This window comes from Trematomus bernacchii, unplaced genomic scaffold (assembly GCF_902827165.1).
Source record: "Trematomus bernacchii unplaced genomic scaffold, fTreBer1.1, whole genome shotgun sequence".
Taxonomy (NCBI): Eukaryota; Metazoa; Chordata; class Actinopteri; order Perciformes; family Nototheniidae; genus Trematomus; species Trematomus bernacchii.
Window position 1 is genome coordinate 1,902,409 of NW_022987662.1, and position 17,858 is coordinate 1,920,266.

The 17,858-nt window shown below is 42.2% G+C and overlaps 1 protein-coding gene across 2 annotated transcripts in view; it reads right to left on the reverse strand.

The window, feature by feature from the left end:
- jag2b (jagged canonical Notch ligand 2b) overlaps positions 1–17,858 on the reverse strand; it is a 50,902-nt gene that overhangs the window by 21,014 nt on the left and 12,030 nt on the right. For both annotated transcript variants that reach the window (XM_034135599.1, XM_034135598.1), the window contains exons 3-6: positions 10,324–10,378; positions 5,392–5,649; positions 4,565–4,625; positions 1,424–1,554 (exon numbers count right to left, since the gene is read on the reverse strand). In XM_034135599.1, the coding sequence (XP_033991490.1) occupies positions 1,424–1,554; positions 4,565–4,625; positions 5,392–5,649; positions 10,324–10,378 (505 nt within the window). The remainder of the gene's footprint in view (positions 1–1,423; positions 1,555–4,564; positions 4,626–5,391; positions 5,650–10,323; positions 10,379–17,858) is intronic.

The following is a 17,858-nucleotide window of genomic DNA, read 5'->3' on the forward strand; positions in this document are numbered from 1 at the left end:
TTATACACCCCCCATATGTGTTTGTTTCACGTTTTTATTTGAGGAGCGTTATAGCCTCCTCATGGCGCCACACCTTCAGACTGTGTTAATTGGATCGACCCCGTGAGATCACTCTTTGTCTGTTTCACCATTTCATCCTATCGGAGTTCCCAGAAAGCTCGTCGGGATCTTCACTCGGTTCAGACCACCAGCTGTCGGCTCTGACAGGAAGCTCCGAGTGTTTTCACACACACTCTGCTGCACAGCATCATGATGGAGCCTTTACAGTATTTACAGATTACAAAGCCTCCGAGATGTACCTTTATGCTTATTTTTTACATGTGCAGAAGAAACTCAACAAGCCCCCCCCATCTGATCCCCCCATCTGATCCTCCCCCCCATCTGATCCCTCAGGCTAAAAGGCCAGGTCCGCCTAAAGCTGGTGAATAAAAGAGCAGGTTCTGTCTCCACCGGGGATCTTAGGACCATTCTCATCCCCCGAAGAGCCCTCAGTGACGAAGGGACTCGGGGATCGAGTGTCCGTGTTGCTGCTCGGATCACACGGCAGTAAAACTATCTAGCTGAGAGAGAATTCAGACCTCATATGTAGGTATGTTAAGGTACCTTTAAATGCAGTTTTTTTTAAGTTTGGTCCATTCACGACTCCTAATATACAGAACAAAAATATCACCATCATTACATCGCCCGCTTGATGGGACCACATCATACTCTGTGATATGATTGGCATTGACAATATTACGTTTTGTTATTGATTTAATATTTTTCTATTACAGTGACAGTTATTTTCTCTCCATTTGTTGGCCCAACAAAAAAAAAATTCCTATTATTAATCTGCCAAAAAGTGACCAAAGTCTTTGTAACTGAAACATTGTTCGATTAATAAACAGTGTCTGAAGGGACATTTTGAAGCCCAAAAATAAAGAAAATCTGTTTATTATTTCATAAAACAAAGAAAAACATAAAATCGTCATCAATGTAAACCTGCAACTAGGAACATTTGAGATAATACTAGCAATAAATCAAGATATCAATATAGTTGCCAAATAATATAATCAGGTAATTATGTATAATATCAATCGACTGATCGTTTCAGCTCTAATAATAGTTTAAAATAACCTTTCATTTGACGGGAAGCTCAGGTTAAATGTTGGAAAGTGTTAACAAATATGCCTTCACTGCACTTTAAAGAGCCAGAAAATACATTTCAATTCCAGCTGCAAATGACTGAGCAGCATTATTTTTACAGTTTTCTACATGGTCATATGTGGCTCCTTCAAAAGTATTTTCTGTTGCACCTCTGCTCCGAGTAGCTCGCTCGTTTCTTACTCATCACACCCAGGCAGCTGTAGCTGGAGGGGACGTGCAGGATGAGAGCTGTGTGTGGGAGGCGATTAAAGAAAGTAAAACATGGACTTTTCCATACCTTTATCGCACAGCAGGCCGCCCCAGTTCCTCTCACAGCTGCACTGCCACGGGACGTTGCAGGTCCCATGAACGCACCCCGGGTACAGCTCACATTCATCACAGAACTGCCCCTGCCAGCCGTAGTTACACCTGTCAAACACACACGCATAAATCACTCCACTCATCTAATCCCATTACCTGCTCTCTGAGGAATCCCTTCCTTTGCTTTCATTGGCTGTTGAAAGACGTTTATTTTTCTTGGTTATAGATCAAAACAGTGTTGGTATCATAAATGTGATAATATTGCGCAAAGTGTTGAAAGGTCCCTATTGAACAAGCTTTAAATGAGACATCACAGCTTTTCAACTGTAGGATATACTCAAATGCATCGGATACCAATCTTAGGTAAAGATATAGCACTTCAAAAAGATGACAAATAAATATAAAAATTATTATTTTATATTCATATCTTTGTATATGTTGTACTTGGGGGAAACAAAAATCAAGTTGTTTTGTATGTTGTGGACATTTCCCACTTCTTGTGAGGATATATCCAAAAGAAAGTCAATGAAACCTGATGAAAACACATGATTTGTTACTCACTTAAACATTAAGGATAAGCAGACCATCCTGACTTGTCAAAAAAGGTATTTATCACTGTCTTTCAGACCAGTGACAGGCTGCCCCAAAAAGCCAAGTGTCCTCTAAACCAGTGGTTCTCAACTGGTGGGTCGCGACCCAAAAGTGGGTCGCGGACCCGTTTCGAGTGGTCGCGGATGTGTGAGTGAAGTAAAAAAAAGTTGGAAAAAAAGAAATTGGAATTTTTTTTTTTTTTTGGGGGGGGAAAACTCAAACTTTTATTTTGAAGGCCCGATTTTCTTCTCAGAGTGTACCAGAATACGTAGTTTATGTTAGTATTTCTAAAAATCTCCTGGGGGAGAATCCCCCCAGACCCCCCTGCTGGGGTTGGGTTTTCAGCATGTGTGCCTTTTTATATAGTTCAGCTTTGATTCCATCATCTCATTAAACCTTTTTTAAAAGCATACTTTAGTTCTGTGAAGGGATATAAGGGATATATGCACTGTACTTCACTTTTATTAATATTGTATGCTCAAAAGCGTATATATATATTACAGCACGATTTTTTGTTGTATAGATTTGAGTGCTTCAAAATGTTGGGTCGCGATGTATTGACCAAGTAAAAAGTGGGTCCCGAGGCCTGACCAGTTGAGAACCACTGCTCTAAACCAAAGCCATCACTGAAGTTGTTTATGCATGACTATAACAACATCATTACAAAGTCTGTAGGAAGAGGCTGATTCAGGTATTCAAAGCACTGAGCAGCTAAACGCACAAAAGAGTCAAAGACAGTGAACTTGTGTCTGCTTGAAGCAGTCGCGTGCAACCTGCCCACGGTGGAAACACCTAATATTGTACAGTATCTGCTCTTGTGTCAACCTATCCCACGGCCTTCTGCCAACTAATCTTAGTGGAAGGTGACATTCCAGGGCAGGAGGGTTAAGAATACTTCCAGCAGCTCCTGTGCTCGGGTTAGAGTCTGCAGCTACGAGGGTGGCACGGCCGTACTGAGAGCAAGCTGGAGACAACTGTGTGTACTATCCACAGTGTGTGTGTGTGTGTGTGTGTGTGTGTGTGTGTCTACGATCCATCAGCTTCACGACAGCGCTTGGCTATTCGAAGGCTTCTGTGTCGTCGAGCCAGCTGTCTCGTCAATTGACTGCTATTTTGAGTCTCCTGCAGACGGCACCGCTGTCTCTCTGAGAGACGAGGCCTTTCGGAAATCTCAGGCTGGGGTGGGGGGGGTGTTGTGTACGGGCAATGGGGAATACTTGGCATGCTTCTCCCACTGTATATGATTAGCTTCAGGGGGTCTGACAGCAATGTGGCAATAACACTAACAGACCTCTGGCAAGGAGACTCCATTACAGCTCTTAACGCTTGAAGGTATAAAAAAAAAAAAAAGAGGTATTCTGTGGTTTAATTTTTGGCCACATTGATATCATCATTAGTCATGGAGCCCTCGCGGCGTAGGCGTGATGTTGACATTTTGACAAGTCAAAGTTTGCAAAGTGGTGAAAAATTGTGTTCCATTGCATAGCCAAGTGATTTTTGTGAAAAGGCAAGCCTCTGACGGATATGTCAGAACAAGCCTAATGTGTGCTAATTCAAAGCCTCAATGCAGCGGCGTGACAACAGGCACGTACCAGCAAACGAAGCAAAGCCCAAACAACTGTGATTAAATAGAGGCAATCAAAGGAGACAGCGAGGGATTGAATACCAGCTTTCTGCGTGACCCGAGGCTTCATTACATTCGTGCCACTGCAGGACGAGTCTTTACTGCCGCTCTTCTATTCATGTCACTTTCCTGTTGACTGGGACTTGACATTTGGGAAGAATAAGCTGCTTCCCCCTGTTGTCTGTCTGTAAGCTGGACTAAGCATCGAGGCAGACACACAGAAATTCGAAGCGGTTTCCTAAAACTGGTCATCCCCCTGTCATTCCTCGGCTCCGAGCCAAAGCCGTTTCCTAATAAAGGAAGAAGTGTCTCTTTCCATCTGGCAGGTGGGAGGAGGGGGTTTACAAATGACGACGGGATGCACCACATCCTGGAAACGTGGACCTATGGGGCCAGTCTACGTCACTTTATCTAACTGTCATTTCCACTTTCAGAAATGTACATAACACAGTGGGATATTCACTTCCCTTCCTTCAAGAAAGGACTGCAATGCGGATGGGGAGGGGATATGACAATTCCCAGCACGTTTACCAGTGGTCAAATTCACACACCGACGAGTTCCCTTTCTTCTGTCCGAGCAGCAGAGAGCTGATGAGATGCTTGGTATTCTGCGGAGGATTTCAGGTGGCTAAAAATACAAGAAGGCAGGCGCGGCTTTGCCCTTTTCTTTTGAACCGAGGTGAAGATGCCCACAAGGGAAGAGAAAGGCTGACACATAAGAAACACAGGCGCCTCCGATTGGCATCTAAAATCCAGAATTCCTTGCAGTATTTCACACATTTAGCATGGGGTTTTAAGAAGAACAAAGCAAAGAAATCAAACTGCATTGTGAACATCAGAAAGAAATACAAATCCTGAAGAAGAAAAGGTCACATTTCTGTGTATGAATCCCGCTAATCTTACTTGCATTCCCCTGGGACGGAGCAGCTGCCATGTAACAGGTCGCAGCCTTGCTTGCAGATTGCTGAGAAAAAAAACAAGACGACAGAGACACAATTCAAAAAGGTGCCGTTTGAACTCCATTGGAGACATTTTCACAGTAAATCACATTATTATTATTATTATCATCTTTGAAAGAAGGGTCAGAGAGAGGTGGGGGGGATAAGAATGGAGGCGACGACATGGAAAGGTGGGCGGAGGAGAAGCTTGTTTGTTTGCCGTCGCTCTAACGAGTGCAACAAGACGTGAGAATTCGTGGCACCCTGAGCGAGGAAGGGACAACTTAATAGCCTCTTCCCCCTCTTAAAAACAACCCAGCCCCTCCTCCTTTTCACCCTTCGTCTACTAAGGTCAGTTGGATGATTTATTGAGGCCCCCCACTCTCTCTAGCACCACCCACAAGCAAGACACTAGTGCTGCTAGTGTAACGATTTCAAATATTGCATTTCAACCATGAGTTTTGAAAATTGTACTCGCAAAATGACTTACTTGAAAATATATTAAGTTCATTTTAAATTGTATTTTTGTGCAAGAAATGTAGTCAAATAAGTGCATCCATAAGAACATCCATCTGTTTGCAACTTATATATATCAATATTCCAATTACTTGTATATAGACTATTCTGCACTATTTCTATTATATTCTATTATATTATATTTTCTTGCACCATTATCTGTTTTATTGTGTTGCACTGTTGGAGGAGCCTGTGACCCTAAGATGTTCATTGTCATAACTACACTGTAGCTATGCACACATGACAATAAAAGCCTCGAATCTTGAATCCTCTCACCTGTCCTGCAGTCTGAGCCCATCCAGCCGTCGAGGCACAGCTGGGCTCCCGACGGCTCGCAGCGGTAGTGTCCAAAGTAATCGTCCCGAGGAACACACAGCTTGTTGCACTTGTTGCTGTAGTAGTTTTCGTCGCAGCGCACTCGGATGCGGTAGACGATGCGAGCCACGGGTCCGTCGTGCAGGATGGTCTGCCAGGGGTCTCCGGGGTTGATCATACCGGTGTGGATGCTGCGCTCGATCAGCAGCTCATCATCAACTGAAACAAAGTGATGATGAAGGCCAATCAGTCACGTCAAAGTTGGGAATATATGTGTTCTCATTTGACCACAAAACCAAAGAAGATAAACATTTTTAAAACACCCCCTACTCTCCTTACAAATCACCTGCAACCGAAGAAGACTGAAGAAAAGAATACCAGGATAAATGTTACAGAAAGGACAACTAGGGATTTACTGCTGTGGCTCAGGAGGTAGACCAATCAGAAGGTCAGCGGTTCAGTCCCGAGTCAACATGTCGATGGGTCCTTTGGCAAGATCCTTAACCCCAAATTGGTCCCGATGGCCAAAAGGTGTGTGAATGGTTTAATGGCGACTTGTATATAGAAAAGCGCTTTGAAGTGTTGTATAAACTGAAAAAGCGAAAAATAAGTGTATGTCGATTTACTATTTGACCAAATTGTTCCCCTAAGGATTTGGAAGAGGCCAAAACAAATGCAGCTTATAAAAAAGGGAAGAAATATTGGATGTCGTGAAGTGGACAAAAACATGACTCTAATTGATGGCTAATTTCATTCTGTAGCGGCTGGATGTGTAAGTAAACCACTATTCAATATCAACTTAAAAGCTGATGATAATTCAAGTGTTGAGTTGCTCACAAAAGGGCCAGAAAAAAGTGCTTAAGCTGTCAATGATGTAATAAATTCATCAGAAGATTAGATATGCATGCGTTAGCATCTTGGAAATAAGACAATCAGTAGAAAATCTCACTACAAGTCAACATCGAGCTTAACGCAAAAAGCCTTCATAACTGTGTTTTAGTCCGTCTTCCCAACAGGACGAAAGCAAACACTCAAACAGACCTAAGAAGCCCCCCCCCCATCTGGCATTGCATTTAGTAAAAAAATAGTTATTTGAAACACAGAAAACCGACAATGATGTGGAATCTCCCTTATTCTGATGTAAAGTCACTCCCTCACAAATAGAGTGGATTGGTATTCAGCAGAGGGAGGCTTTGATATCACATTATGTGCCTGTGTGGAAAGTACCCACTGAATTTTAAGTACGCAATTGAAATTCATTGTCTGCAAATTGATCCATTTTCTGGTGAAGGCGCACAACAGCGGTGCCTCTGAGCTGTCTGTATGTGCACCGTCATGTCGGGAGGTTGCTACCATTTAGCCTCCAGCGCGCCAACGCTCCCATTAAACATTGTTTGCCTCCGAGGGGCTCCGGCTCGCAGAAAGAAAGCAATCTTTATCACAGTGGGATCGAAGCTGGTAAACAATCTCTGTGGAAATAGGGGGTCTGCGATTTCATTTTTTTTTTTGTTTCACTATGGCTTTGGACTGCAATGCACCATAGACATTTTGAAGCAGGAACACACACACACACACATGCACCTTCCTCTGCTGAGGGACTGACACAATGTCAGACAGAATTAAGCAACAATAACAGAAATAACCCCCGGCAGTTGTCAGATAGAGAACAATGGGCTCCGGGCCCACAGTCCACTCGGTGTCTAAACACTGAGCCCGGCCGCCCAGTCCACTCCACTTCCTGCTCGATAAACACAAGGAAAACAGCCGGCTGCCTTTCCTGAGAACACAAGGGGTAACGGAGGGGTGGGGGTGGGGGGGGGGGGAGAGGCGCACTGGAGGACGTGACGCCGGAGGAGAGGAATCTCACTGATGGGCTCTTACGTAGGACAAGACATCAGGCCGGTGCTGACTCAGGCTAAAGAACACGTTTCAGTGTCCCACAGATACACACCGTCATGAATTTCAACATTTCACTTTGTTGCAAATGTCTCTTTTTGCGGGCATCACTGGAGGGTTTCTCACCAATTCCCATACTTTTTACTTGGGAGGGGATGGCGAGAAGGGGGATCAGAGAAAGATTGCGAGAAGGGGGATCAGAGAAAGATTGCATGTCTGAAATGTACAGTAAAAACATTGCCATATAGATACAGATGTGCCAAGTGGTCACAAAACTACCCGATACAACTCCATGTTTACCAGCTGCAGTTCAGGATGATCAGAGAACTAAACTGCCTTTACATGGATGCTTATCTTAAATAAAAGTATTTGGTGGTTCTATTGTAGAAACCGCCTTTGTAAATGGTTCCAACCTTGTTTTGTTTTTTTAACAATTGTTTCATCAATATGTGGTTGGATGTGAGCCTGCAGATTCCTGTGTTGTCTGGGTTTGTCTAAAGGAAATAGGTGGAGATCCAGTTCTCAGTGCTAATAGGAAGTAAACTAAAAACCAAATTAGTGTTGTTGACTGCATAATAGAAACAAGGCCATGCGTAATGTGACTGCTGGGAGTCTTAAAATGTCACAACATCAAGCTTTTCACGCGATCAAAACGCCAACTCTGTCAACAAGTAGCAGTTCAAACAAAACCTATTCTACTATCACGCACTATGACTCCCTAAAAATGGGTTGTAGCTTCCCTGAAAGTGTTAAATATGGTACAGTAGACACCCAATAAATAACAAATAAGGTCTATCATGTTATATCTTGAGTGTGTGTATTAAACAAATGCAAAAAAAATGACCTAAACCAAGTAATTGCTTTGATACCAAGGGACAATTAGGTGGCTTTCCTACACGTCTTTGTAACAAATTCGTCTTTGATCACAAACTGTGAAACTCAAGCTCTGATTTCTCAAATGAAATGTTTGTGAAGTGATGCATGTGCCATGACATTACATATTAAACTGTGAAAACAAATCAAAAACAACAGAGTGTGACCTGCAGGACAATCGCTCCTGCAACTCGCTGCGACCCTGCAGAGACCCTGCAGACGTTTCCCACTTCAAGCAGACGCCCCTTGTGATCTCTCAGTGAGGTTGAAAGGAGCATTTGTTCCAGACGTTTGTGTTTCTTGAACCCATGACATTAAGGTTAAAGTCAGCTGATGTCTGTGACCTGACAGCAGCCTCAGTGCGGCTTTTAAACAGCATCCAACACAGAAACAATCAAACCTGGGTGAGCCTTAAAAAAGAAAATTACATAATTCTTACTTTGATATAAAAGCAAGGAACGCGTTTCCTTTCTAATCTTATGCCACTGAATTGAATCAAACAGGCATTTATTTTGCTACCTTAAAGCAATTTGGCTGAGACTGAAGTGCGAGTGGCTGGCAGAAAATCAATTGGACGGCTTCTTAAGCAACATTAAGGCCTTACATCCATCACAAACATCTGAGCTAATCACTGTAAACCTACACAATTACATGAGGCTCGGCGACTACACAAGGAATGCAACGGTCTAATCAAAGCGCTATGATGTCAAATCTATTTCTTCTCCATTGTCTGCGTCCGCGAGTGGAAGTGCGTTTGAAGTTGTGGACAAAACAGGATGTAATGACCTCATATAAATAAAATAGCAGCATGTTTAGACTAGAAAAGGACAGTATGGAATAGAAATACATTCATGTACATATTTCAATGTACAGAACGCTTGAGACCCGTGAAAAATGTCACCGCGTCCACAGATCAAAGCTATATCCATACACACAGACATTTCAGTCCTCAATGGGTCCTCTTCCTCCCAGACTGGGCTACTGCTCAGACGGGAAAAAGGGGTTACACAGGAGTCCACCCAGCCGACATAACTGAAGGAAAACAGGATACAGCTGGAGCGCTACAGCCAACACAGCCGAGGAGAACCAAGACGTGAAGTCTATACGAAGCGTCTTGAGGGGCTACAGTATATACGGTTCAACATGTTTTCACCTGCTACCTACAGGCTTAAAGCAAACACTTCATTTACAACATGAATACACATTGTGTGATTTAAAGAAGTGAACAGGAAGTGTCATATGCTCATTATTTTGAGTTTAACCTCATTTTTGAATGCGGGGTTGTAGCTCACATTTAAGATTATTTTCAATTCGTCTAAAGATTATTTGACTTCTTTTTCAATGGAAACATCGGAGGATAAAGAAATAAACGTCTCTTATAATACTCCAAAGACTAGCTAACATATTCAATGTGTTATGTCTGAGCAGCAGTCACAGAAACAAACATTTTCAGATACCTTCATATGCAGATCTAAGGAAGCATTAAATATTCTCATCCTAGCGGCAGCCATTATTGATGTTTTGAGGGCATTATTGTGCTTGAAATTATCGATTAAAATCTTAAAAAACAACCATCATATACTCAATGCTGCTTAACATATTTCAAACGATGGCATGCCCGCAAAAGTCCTTTTAGAAATCTTACTTAAAATCCTTTAAAACCACATCCATTTATTTCTCTGTTAATTACAGTTAAAGGTGGGGTAGGTAATTTTGGAGAAACCGGCTCGAGATCGCTAGAATTTGAAAATACACAACTGGAAAAAATCTGCCACTTCCTTACAGAGCCCCTCCTCCAACACACATGAACGCGCACATGACCAATGAGGACACGAGATAAGTTTTTGCCCCGATGGAAGGCTGACAGGCAGGTAGGCCATCCAGTTATTTTAGCCGGGCCGGCTCAGATGATTGGTCGTGCTTTATACAGTACTACAGCTTCCACAGATGACATTTTTTTATATATTTAGTGTCAAAGCACTTAAGATATTCATTGCTATCGGGATGTTAAGAGCATTCCATGGAATATAACAAAAAGTGTATCTCGAGCCGGTTTCTCAAACTTACCTACCCCACCTTTAATGAAAGCAACAGCAGTTCGAGGTGTGTGAAGTTTAGACTTACTGTTGCGTGTGCTGTTGTCCCAGTCCCAGGCTGCTACGATCACCGTGTACGTCCGCTGGAGAGGAAGGAAGAAGAAGAAGTGAGTCAGGTGAACATCTTGACAAAAAAGCATCAGTTGTTTACTTCATATCCCCAACACATAGAGCAAGAGCTCATTTCTGTGCACGTACTGAGCGATCAGACTGATGTCCTTTTGGAGTAGCAATGCCTCAAGTTGCATCTAGAGCGAATGCATGGTACAAATAATATTATAAAACCTGCTGTATTATCAAATATTCTCTAATTGAAGTCTCCTTTTCTTTCAATGAGCACTAGAATTAGTCAAAGCCCACTTAAAGTCTGACATTTTAAACATGATCATTTTAGTATTTAATTATAATATGTTTTAATAGAATAATCCCATGACATCAAATTAGGCATGAAATCTCTAAATTAATCATTGCTTATGACACGATGTCTCGTCTACTCTTCACAGTAAAAAGGGAACATTTAGAACAGCATTTGTTATGTTGTTCCCAAATGGACTAATAAGTAAACATGACCTTTTATCACAATGTCCCTCTTATATAGAGAGAATAATGTGGATGACCTTTTTGGCGATAGTCACACAACTCTTCTACAAGCTTCAGCTCACACGCACACACAAACACGATGCATAATCGATTTCACTGCTACTACAGAGTCTCGTATGAAACTTGGCCCCGTTACTCCGAGGTGCGCTTGAGTTACACCGTCAATGAAACCCAATGATACAAAGATAAGAGAGCAACATACGGTAAGTACAACTGTGGGGAGAAGCCAAGAGAAGCTGCGAGAGTGAGATGTGGAGAGGACATAAGAGAACGGCAAACTGCCTGCAAACTTTCCTCTAGGTCAGAATGTAGTGTGTGTGGTGGAGCTGCAAAAGCCCTGGGAACAAATGCTATAATGTGTCATTGAGTTCAACGGACATCAATGCAGACACAATCTGCAAAAACAAGTAGTAGTAGCAAAGAGTTACGTGAGAAGAGTAATGCAACTCTGTATGGATAGCTTAGCTTAGCATGAAGCCAATTAACAGCTAGTTTTTAAACTTCTACACTTTTTTCATGTCAACATTTCAAACACCACTAATATATTAATAATTAGTAATTTTGTACGATAATATTTGGTTTTGTGTATGTATTTCACATCTAATTGTAAGTCATAAAGGTTATACCACACCCTAACACATACTTTTTTTCATGTGAAACAAATACACACATCAATAGCTTTTTGTAATTAGAATTATTTAATCGGAACAAAAACTGAAGTATAAAAATTCCACCAGGACTGTTTTAAAAAAAAAAAAGGCAGATCACCCTGTTTTTAGGAAAAATAAAGCCTCAGCAGGTTTGATGTACATTAAGAAGGTCACTTTGCCAATATTCGCTGTCTGAGATGAACTCTGCCTGGCTTTGTCCTTGCTTGTCAGACAGAGAAGTAAATCAGCAGCTAAGGGGATTATCACTATAACAGTTGACCAGTAAAACAGTAGTGGGGCAATGATGAAAGCCTTTTACTTTGTAATGAAATGAATTAGTTTATTAATCAATTAGTGGATAATCAGAAATGGTATGAACAAGAAGGCTGATCCATTGCATAATGAAGCAGAAATGTCAATTAGGGGGATTTTATATAGTTTTATGGAATCTGTTTGGGTTTAATTGTTTGTTGAAGATGTTAGCTTGAGCTCTTGTAAAATAGGATAGCTACTATTCATTATTGTCTGACTTATTGGACTATTTGATGAGTAAACAAACATACAGATTATAAATGTGTCACCCAAGTTTTATCTGGGACCCCATTTACCAATGCACGCATCACAGTGCCTCAAAATACAACGGTTTTTGATTTATTTAGCAATATAACAAATATGTCAAAGATTTGTTCATTTGAAATATTCCATGTTGTCAATTTAGGTAAACACTTTAACTGATATGTTATGGTTGTTTCGAGGGATTGTTCCGACTAATTCTTTGCAATGACGTAGCAAAAAACATGAGCCGACACTGGTTTGAGTAAACATGAACACACACAGATGGAAACCAAACAAGCTAACCAGCATCAGAAGAGTAATCTAGCTGGTGTGCTGCAGGGCACACTGCTAGGCAACCAGCTGACCTAAATAACAGTCATTACGTCACCACCAGTGACAGTTGTAGTAGCCACAGTGTGACTGCTGTGACCTCTACTGTAATGTCATTGATAGGACGTTGGCCTGGGGGGGGGGGGGTAAGAAAAAAAGCATAAGGCAAGTATTTGAGAGACTTCAATGCTTCAATCAAGCGGGGAAGAGAAATCCCAGGGAGGGGGATTGGATGTGTGTGTCAGTCTGTGTTGTTGATCTGGGGGACCAACAAGCTGGTAGGCTGGTTGCTGCTGGGCTGTGGGATTAAGAAGGCTTGTCTGGCTGTGGGTGGTGGCGGGAGGAAGGGGAGGGGAGTGTTATTGTGGAAGACCATGGGTGACAAGAGAAGGGAATATAAGATGACAGGAGAGGGGTGAGCTAAAGGGCTTGGGTCGGACCTTGGACAACGGAGGGGGGTACAACTGCATGAGACTGTGGCTACTGGAGAGACACAAGAGGCCACAACTAGGCTTTGGTTTGGGGAGGTGGGTGTGGACGAAAGGGCTATGGAAGAAAGAAGTGAGTCTGGGGGTTTGGCGACACTCGTGCCGCAGTTTCTGGAAGCTCTGCCAACCCGTCCGACCGCAGACGCACAACAGATGCAGCCTCAAAGATGGATTATTTGACATGAACGTGGATCATCCCACGACATGTAGCTCGGCTTCTGACCTTTCCACCCAATCCCCCTCCCCCCACCACCACAATAGGGTGGGCGAGCTGCCCCAGTCTGAGCATGTGGGTGGGTGTGTGCATATGCCAATGCATACAAGAGGGACTTTGAGTGGCAATGAATGAATTAGTGGCAGGAGATCTTCGGATGATGCCTGTATGGGACGACTGTGAAAGTTGTGCAGACAAACCTCGTCACAAAGCAGAATCAAAAGATCAAGGGAAGAACAGGTGGCCATATTGTGACCTCCAGCACCTAAAACCCTGCTCCCTTGCATGCCTACGTGTTGTAATTGTTTGGGTAAGTAGTTCCCAGAGTGGGTGCATGTTGGGTTGAGCAAAGCCACGGACTAGTCTGGTTTCCCACAGACCATCCCACTCTGTGATTAGCTGGATTAAGTGACAGCTGCCCAAATGGTTGGAACAAGATAGATGGATGGGCAGGGGGATAAAGGGGAGGTGTGGGGGAGGGAAGGGGGAAAGGCTACTGAACAAAGGCCCTTGTCCCAACATCATAACTCACCCCCATCCCAATCAAAACCATTGTCCACGAAGAGACACAGTCAGCACGAGGACAATTAGTGTCAGCATGTGTGCTGCTGAGCCTGGGCAGTCAGTCGCAGGGGCAAAGTCAAAAAAGCTTCCAGTGGACCTCTTGAGTCTTAATGTTATTACCAATTACAAAATATCAGAGGTATACCTTGATTTCATTACCAGCTCTTTTTCATATACTCAAAAAACATGCATCAGCTACATTTGACAGAGTGAACGACTTTATCCCAGACCACGAAGAATCAAAATCTCCAGTCAAATCTCCAAAACCCAACCAGGCCCATCCCCTAATGGATAAGAGGATTTACTCACAGAAATCCTAGTTTTCAAGTCAAGAAGGGGGGCATGGTTAAAAAAAAAAAGATGTTTAATTGTCTTGTTCTCAGTGAATTTGTGTCAAATGATGTAACCCTCAAGTGCGCTCTTTGCATCACGAAGCACAAAATGGACCAAACGTCAGTGATGGATTAAATTCAGGTATTCAAGGCTTGTCTTGGGAGAGCCACAGGTGTAGGTTCCCACGCCAGATTAGCGGTGAATTTGTAAGTGGAAGGTGGCCATTGAAATACATTTTAAAAAGGGACAGGGAACAGGGAGAGGTAGCAGTGGGAAGTGGAAGCCGGGGCAGGTTGGGGTCACTAAGCATGGGATCTGCACGCTCCTTTTTCTAAAGAGGGGTCAGCCCTCTGCATGTGGGGCGATGTGCATGTTTGCATTCGAAGAATACTAAGAATGTGAGACCCAGGCCTGGTGTGTAATCCCATGGGAGATCCCAGTCTGCCAACAATTGGTATCAATGGAAGGCTGCTTTGTAGATTTGTGGTTTGATTGACTCATTTCTGCCTCTTAGGGAAAGTGGGGACCTCAAATGTTGATTATTTCTAGGTTCTGTTCTTTAGGCAACTATAAGAATCACTGATGTTTTCTCACAATAAAAACACACCAAGGTTGAGTTATTTCTGCACCCATGTCATGGATAGGCGACCTGAATGTTCACCTCCCTGTAACATCTCCTGATTTATTGCCTTCTGATGGGACATGAGGTCATCACGATTCATCCCGTGGCCAGTAATCGCTGCATGTAATCTTCATTAATCTGTGATGTCAATCCCAGCTTTTGGTTTTTACTCGGGCTGAGTCTACACTATTCCAGTAAGGGCAATCGAGCTGCGCCATCTCTGCGCACAACACCATGCGATGCACCTTCTACCTTCTTCAGACACTCCTCTTTGGAATTACTGGTAAAAAATATAGAAAAGCAACAGTGGTACTCAACCACAAACGGGCAGTAATTAGGAATTATAGAATGAAAGCCATCCCATAAAATGATCCTAATCTATTCTGAAAAGTCAGTTGCATCTTTGATTCTTATTAGCAGTTAAGACTTACGGGAAGCGAAACAATTTGGTATAATTAACTCCCAATGATACCGAGGGTAATCAAAGAATTGGACAACAAAACAGGCTGAATGTCACAAAGTCTAGACACCCTCTGTGATTTCAAATGGGAGGGGGGATTGTTTGGGGGTTGGGGTAGCAGCGTCTTCCAATCAAGGGTGAAAAGTAGAAAAAGTGGATGTGTGCTGAACCATCTTCACATCACTTCTCCCTGGAGGGTGGACCCAAATGCAAATCTCTCTCAGTCTAGCTCCTCAATCTGTTCAGAGGCAAGGATCAAAAGACCTCCAGCGGCAAAATCCTTGCAAATGTGAGGATGGTGTTGGCAGGCAGAGGAGTGTAAGTTGGAAAGGTTTTGACCCTTTTTGTCATCTACACTAAACATATCTGTATCTTGCATGTTCCAGGATAATATATTAACAAAATTGGAGCGCAACAAATTTGAATTTTCCAAAGGAACACATCTTCAAATTGTTTTTGACCAAAAGCATCCAAAAATGGGGTGAGTCATTAGTCGAGTGACTGATTGTTGTAACTCTACACTCAAGACTATTACAGCCAGAGTGCTTCCACCAAACAAACAAGAACAGTCTGTATTTTACTTTATGTGCTCAACTAAATCCATCCCATTGTCTTCACCACGTTCCAGCGCATCAAACCTCAATCAAAACATTATGCAAGCCAACAGCACTTGTGTTTAAATACTTCTACGTGACAAAATATGTAGACAAACCAGCTTCCATATCCGGTTCCTTGACAAGCTCATCTGACCAATACCTTAAGCAGGGCTCGACAGTAACGGTTGCCAGGTTGCTATTGTCACCATCAGTGGCAACCAGTTTTTAACATAAAGAAATAAGGACGGCAAACGGCAAAATGTGCACCCCAAAATAGATAAATGTTAATTATTTGTTGTATTAAGAGTGATATTTAATTATTGTTGTGACTAGTCGGAACCTGATACTTAAGTTGCACGTGCATTGGTGTGATTACGGAGCCAGAAAGCGATGCACGTTTACTCGTGTGCGCGGTGCGCCGTGTGTTTGTTTTACAAAAAATGGCGAAGCAAATTAAGTTTTTTGACTGTGGGGTAAAAAGTTCGGCCAACCCGTCAACATCTCAGACGAATGTTCAAAGTGATTCAACTGATAAAGCGCAAGATGAACCCGAACAAAAGCAAAGAGGAAATGGGTAAAGTCTTGGGAGGCGAAATATAGTCCCGATCTTATTACTACCAAAATAAAAGTGCTAAACGAAACTTTACCATAGGAAAATATTGGCATACAAATATAATCACTTCTATAAAAAGACACATTTTAAATATAGTTAGACATATTAAAAGGTAATTTACAGCATTAATAATTCATATCTAATTCTTAACTGTGAATGGTTTTCATTTATTTAACAATAGAAATGTATTAGTCTAGCCAATCCAAGACTTCAATGCTGAAGGGCCAATGGATCTATGGTGGGGATCAGCACAAAGGTAAAAAAAAAAAAACACATTTGAAAGGGAGACAAGGGATGACCAAGAAACTAGTGACTTGCTCAATTCATTTGTGAGGGATCTGTGAAGAACATGACAGCTGCACTACTGGTATTTTGTATACCAGCAATTGAGGGTGGACAAGTTTCCTACCACTTAAGTTTCAAATAATTGTGTTAATTACTTATTGTAAAGCATTTGAACATTCTTTTGAGTCACATGTTCATTATTAAGTTGATGTATAACTGTATAGTATCTTAGTTATTTAAAATATAAAAAAGGTGACTAAAAATGGCAACCGTATTTTCAGTTTTGGCAACCAAAAGCTGATGCCTGGTTGCCAGCCTGGCAACCACTTTTAAAAGTTAGCGTTGAGCCCTGCCTTAAGACAATATTCATAAACACTATTATAACTACAGCATGGTGCATTCAGTCATATCATTGCTGGGTGGAGAGGTGGAGAGTTTTAAGTTCTGCACACAAGTTACTTGCCAGAGTCGTGGGCCAAGAGATGCCGCACTGAAGGCAAGGCATTTGGCTGGCTAGTGTACACCGGCTGTGCACACACACACACACACACGCACACACACACGGCCTATTGAGCATGCTGCTACTATGCCAACAGGGTCATTACCCATGCACTTCCAATACAACAAACCCCTCCCCTCCTGGTGCTAATTACCCAGCTTGATCCAAGAGTATGCAACACGTCAAACAAACAGCAACACATGTGCATTAGCATATATGATATCATAGGCAAACAATAGAAATGCGCAAGTGAAGAATTTCAGTAATTAACTGTTAGACACAGAGTCAAAAACAAACAGGGTTAACTCCTGTTTGAACTTTTAAAGGATGCACAAACTGAGCTGAATGTCTGATATGCTTCAAAATGGAAATGTCAGTACAATAGAATTCAATGGAACAAAGGGCCTTGATTCATGCCTAAATCAATGACTAAGAGATGTGGTAACATTCTTAGTTTATTAGCAATATACAAATGTGTTAAACAATCGATAGGTTCATTGAATTGACACATCTGTTTCTGCAAAAAGAATCATGCAAATCTTTTCAGTGTCTCTGAAATAAGACATTCAGCAAGAAAAAAGGATTTAGAAAAATGACTATTCAATAAAAAGGAAATCTTAGTTTACTCTGACCGAACGACCAATTAATTGACTAAGAAAATCTTAACACACAACTCTTACTGCTCTCTAGGGAAAGCCACCTTGCAGAGCTACAAGTGTGACAACAGACAACAGCAAAACGAGTGAGAAGTGTT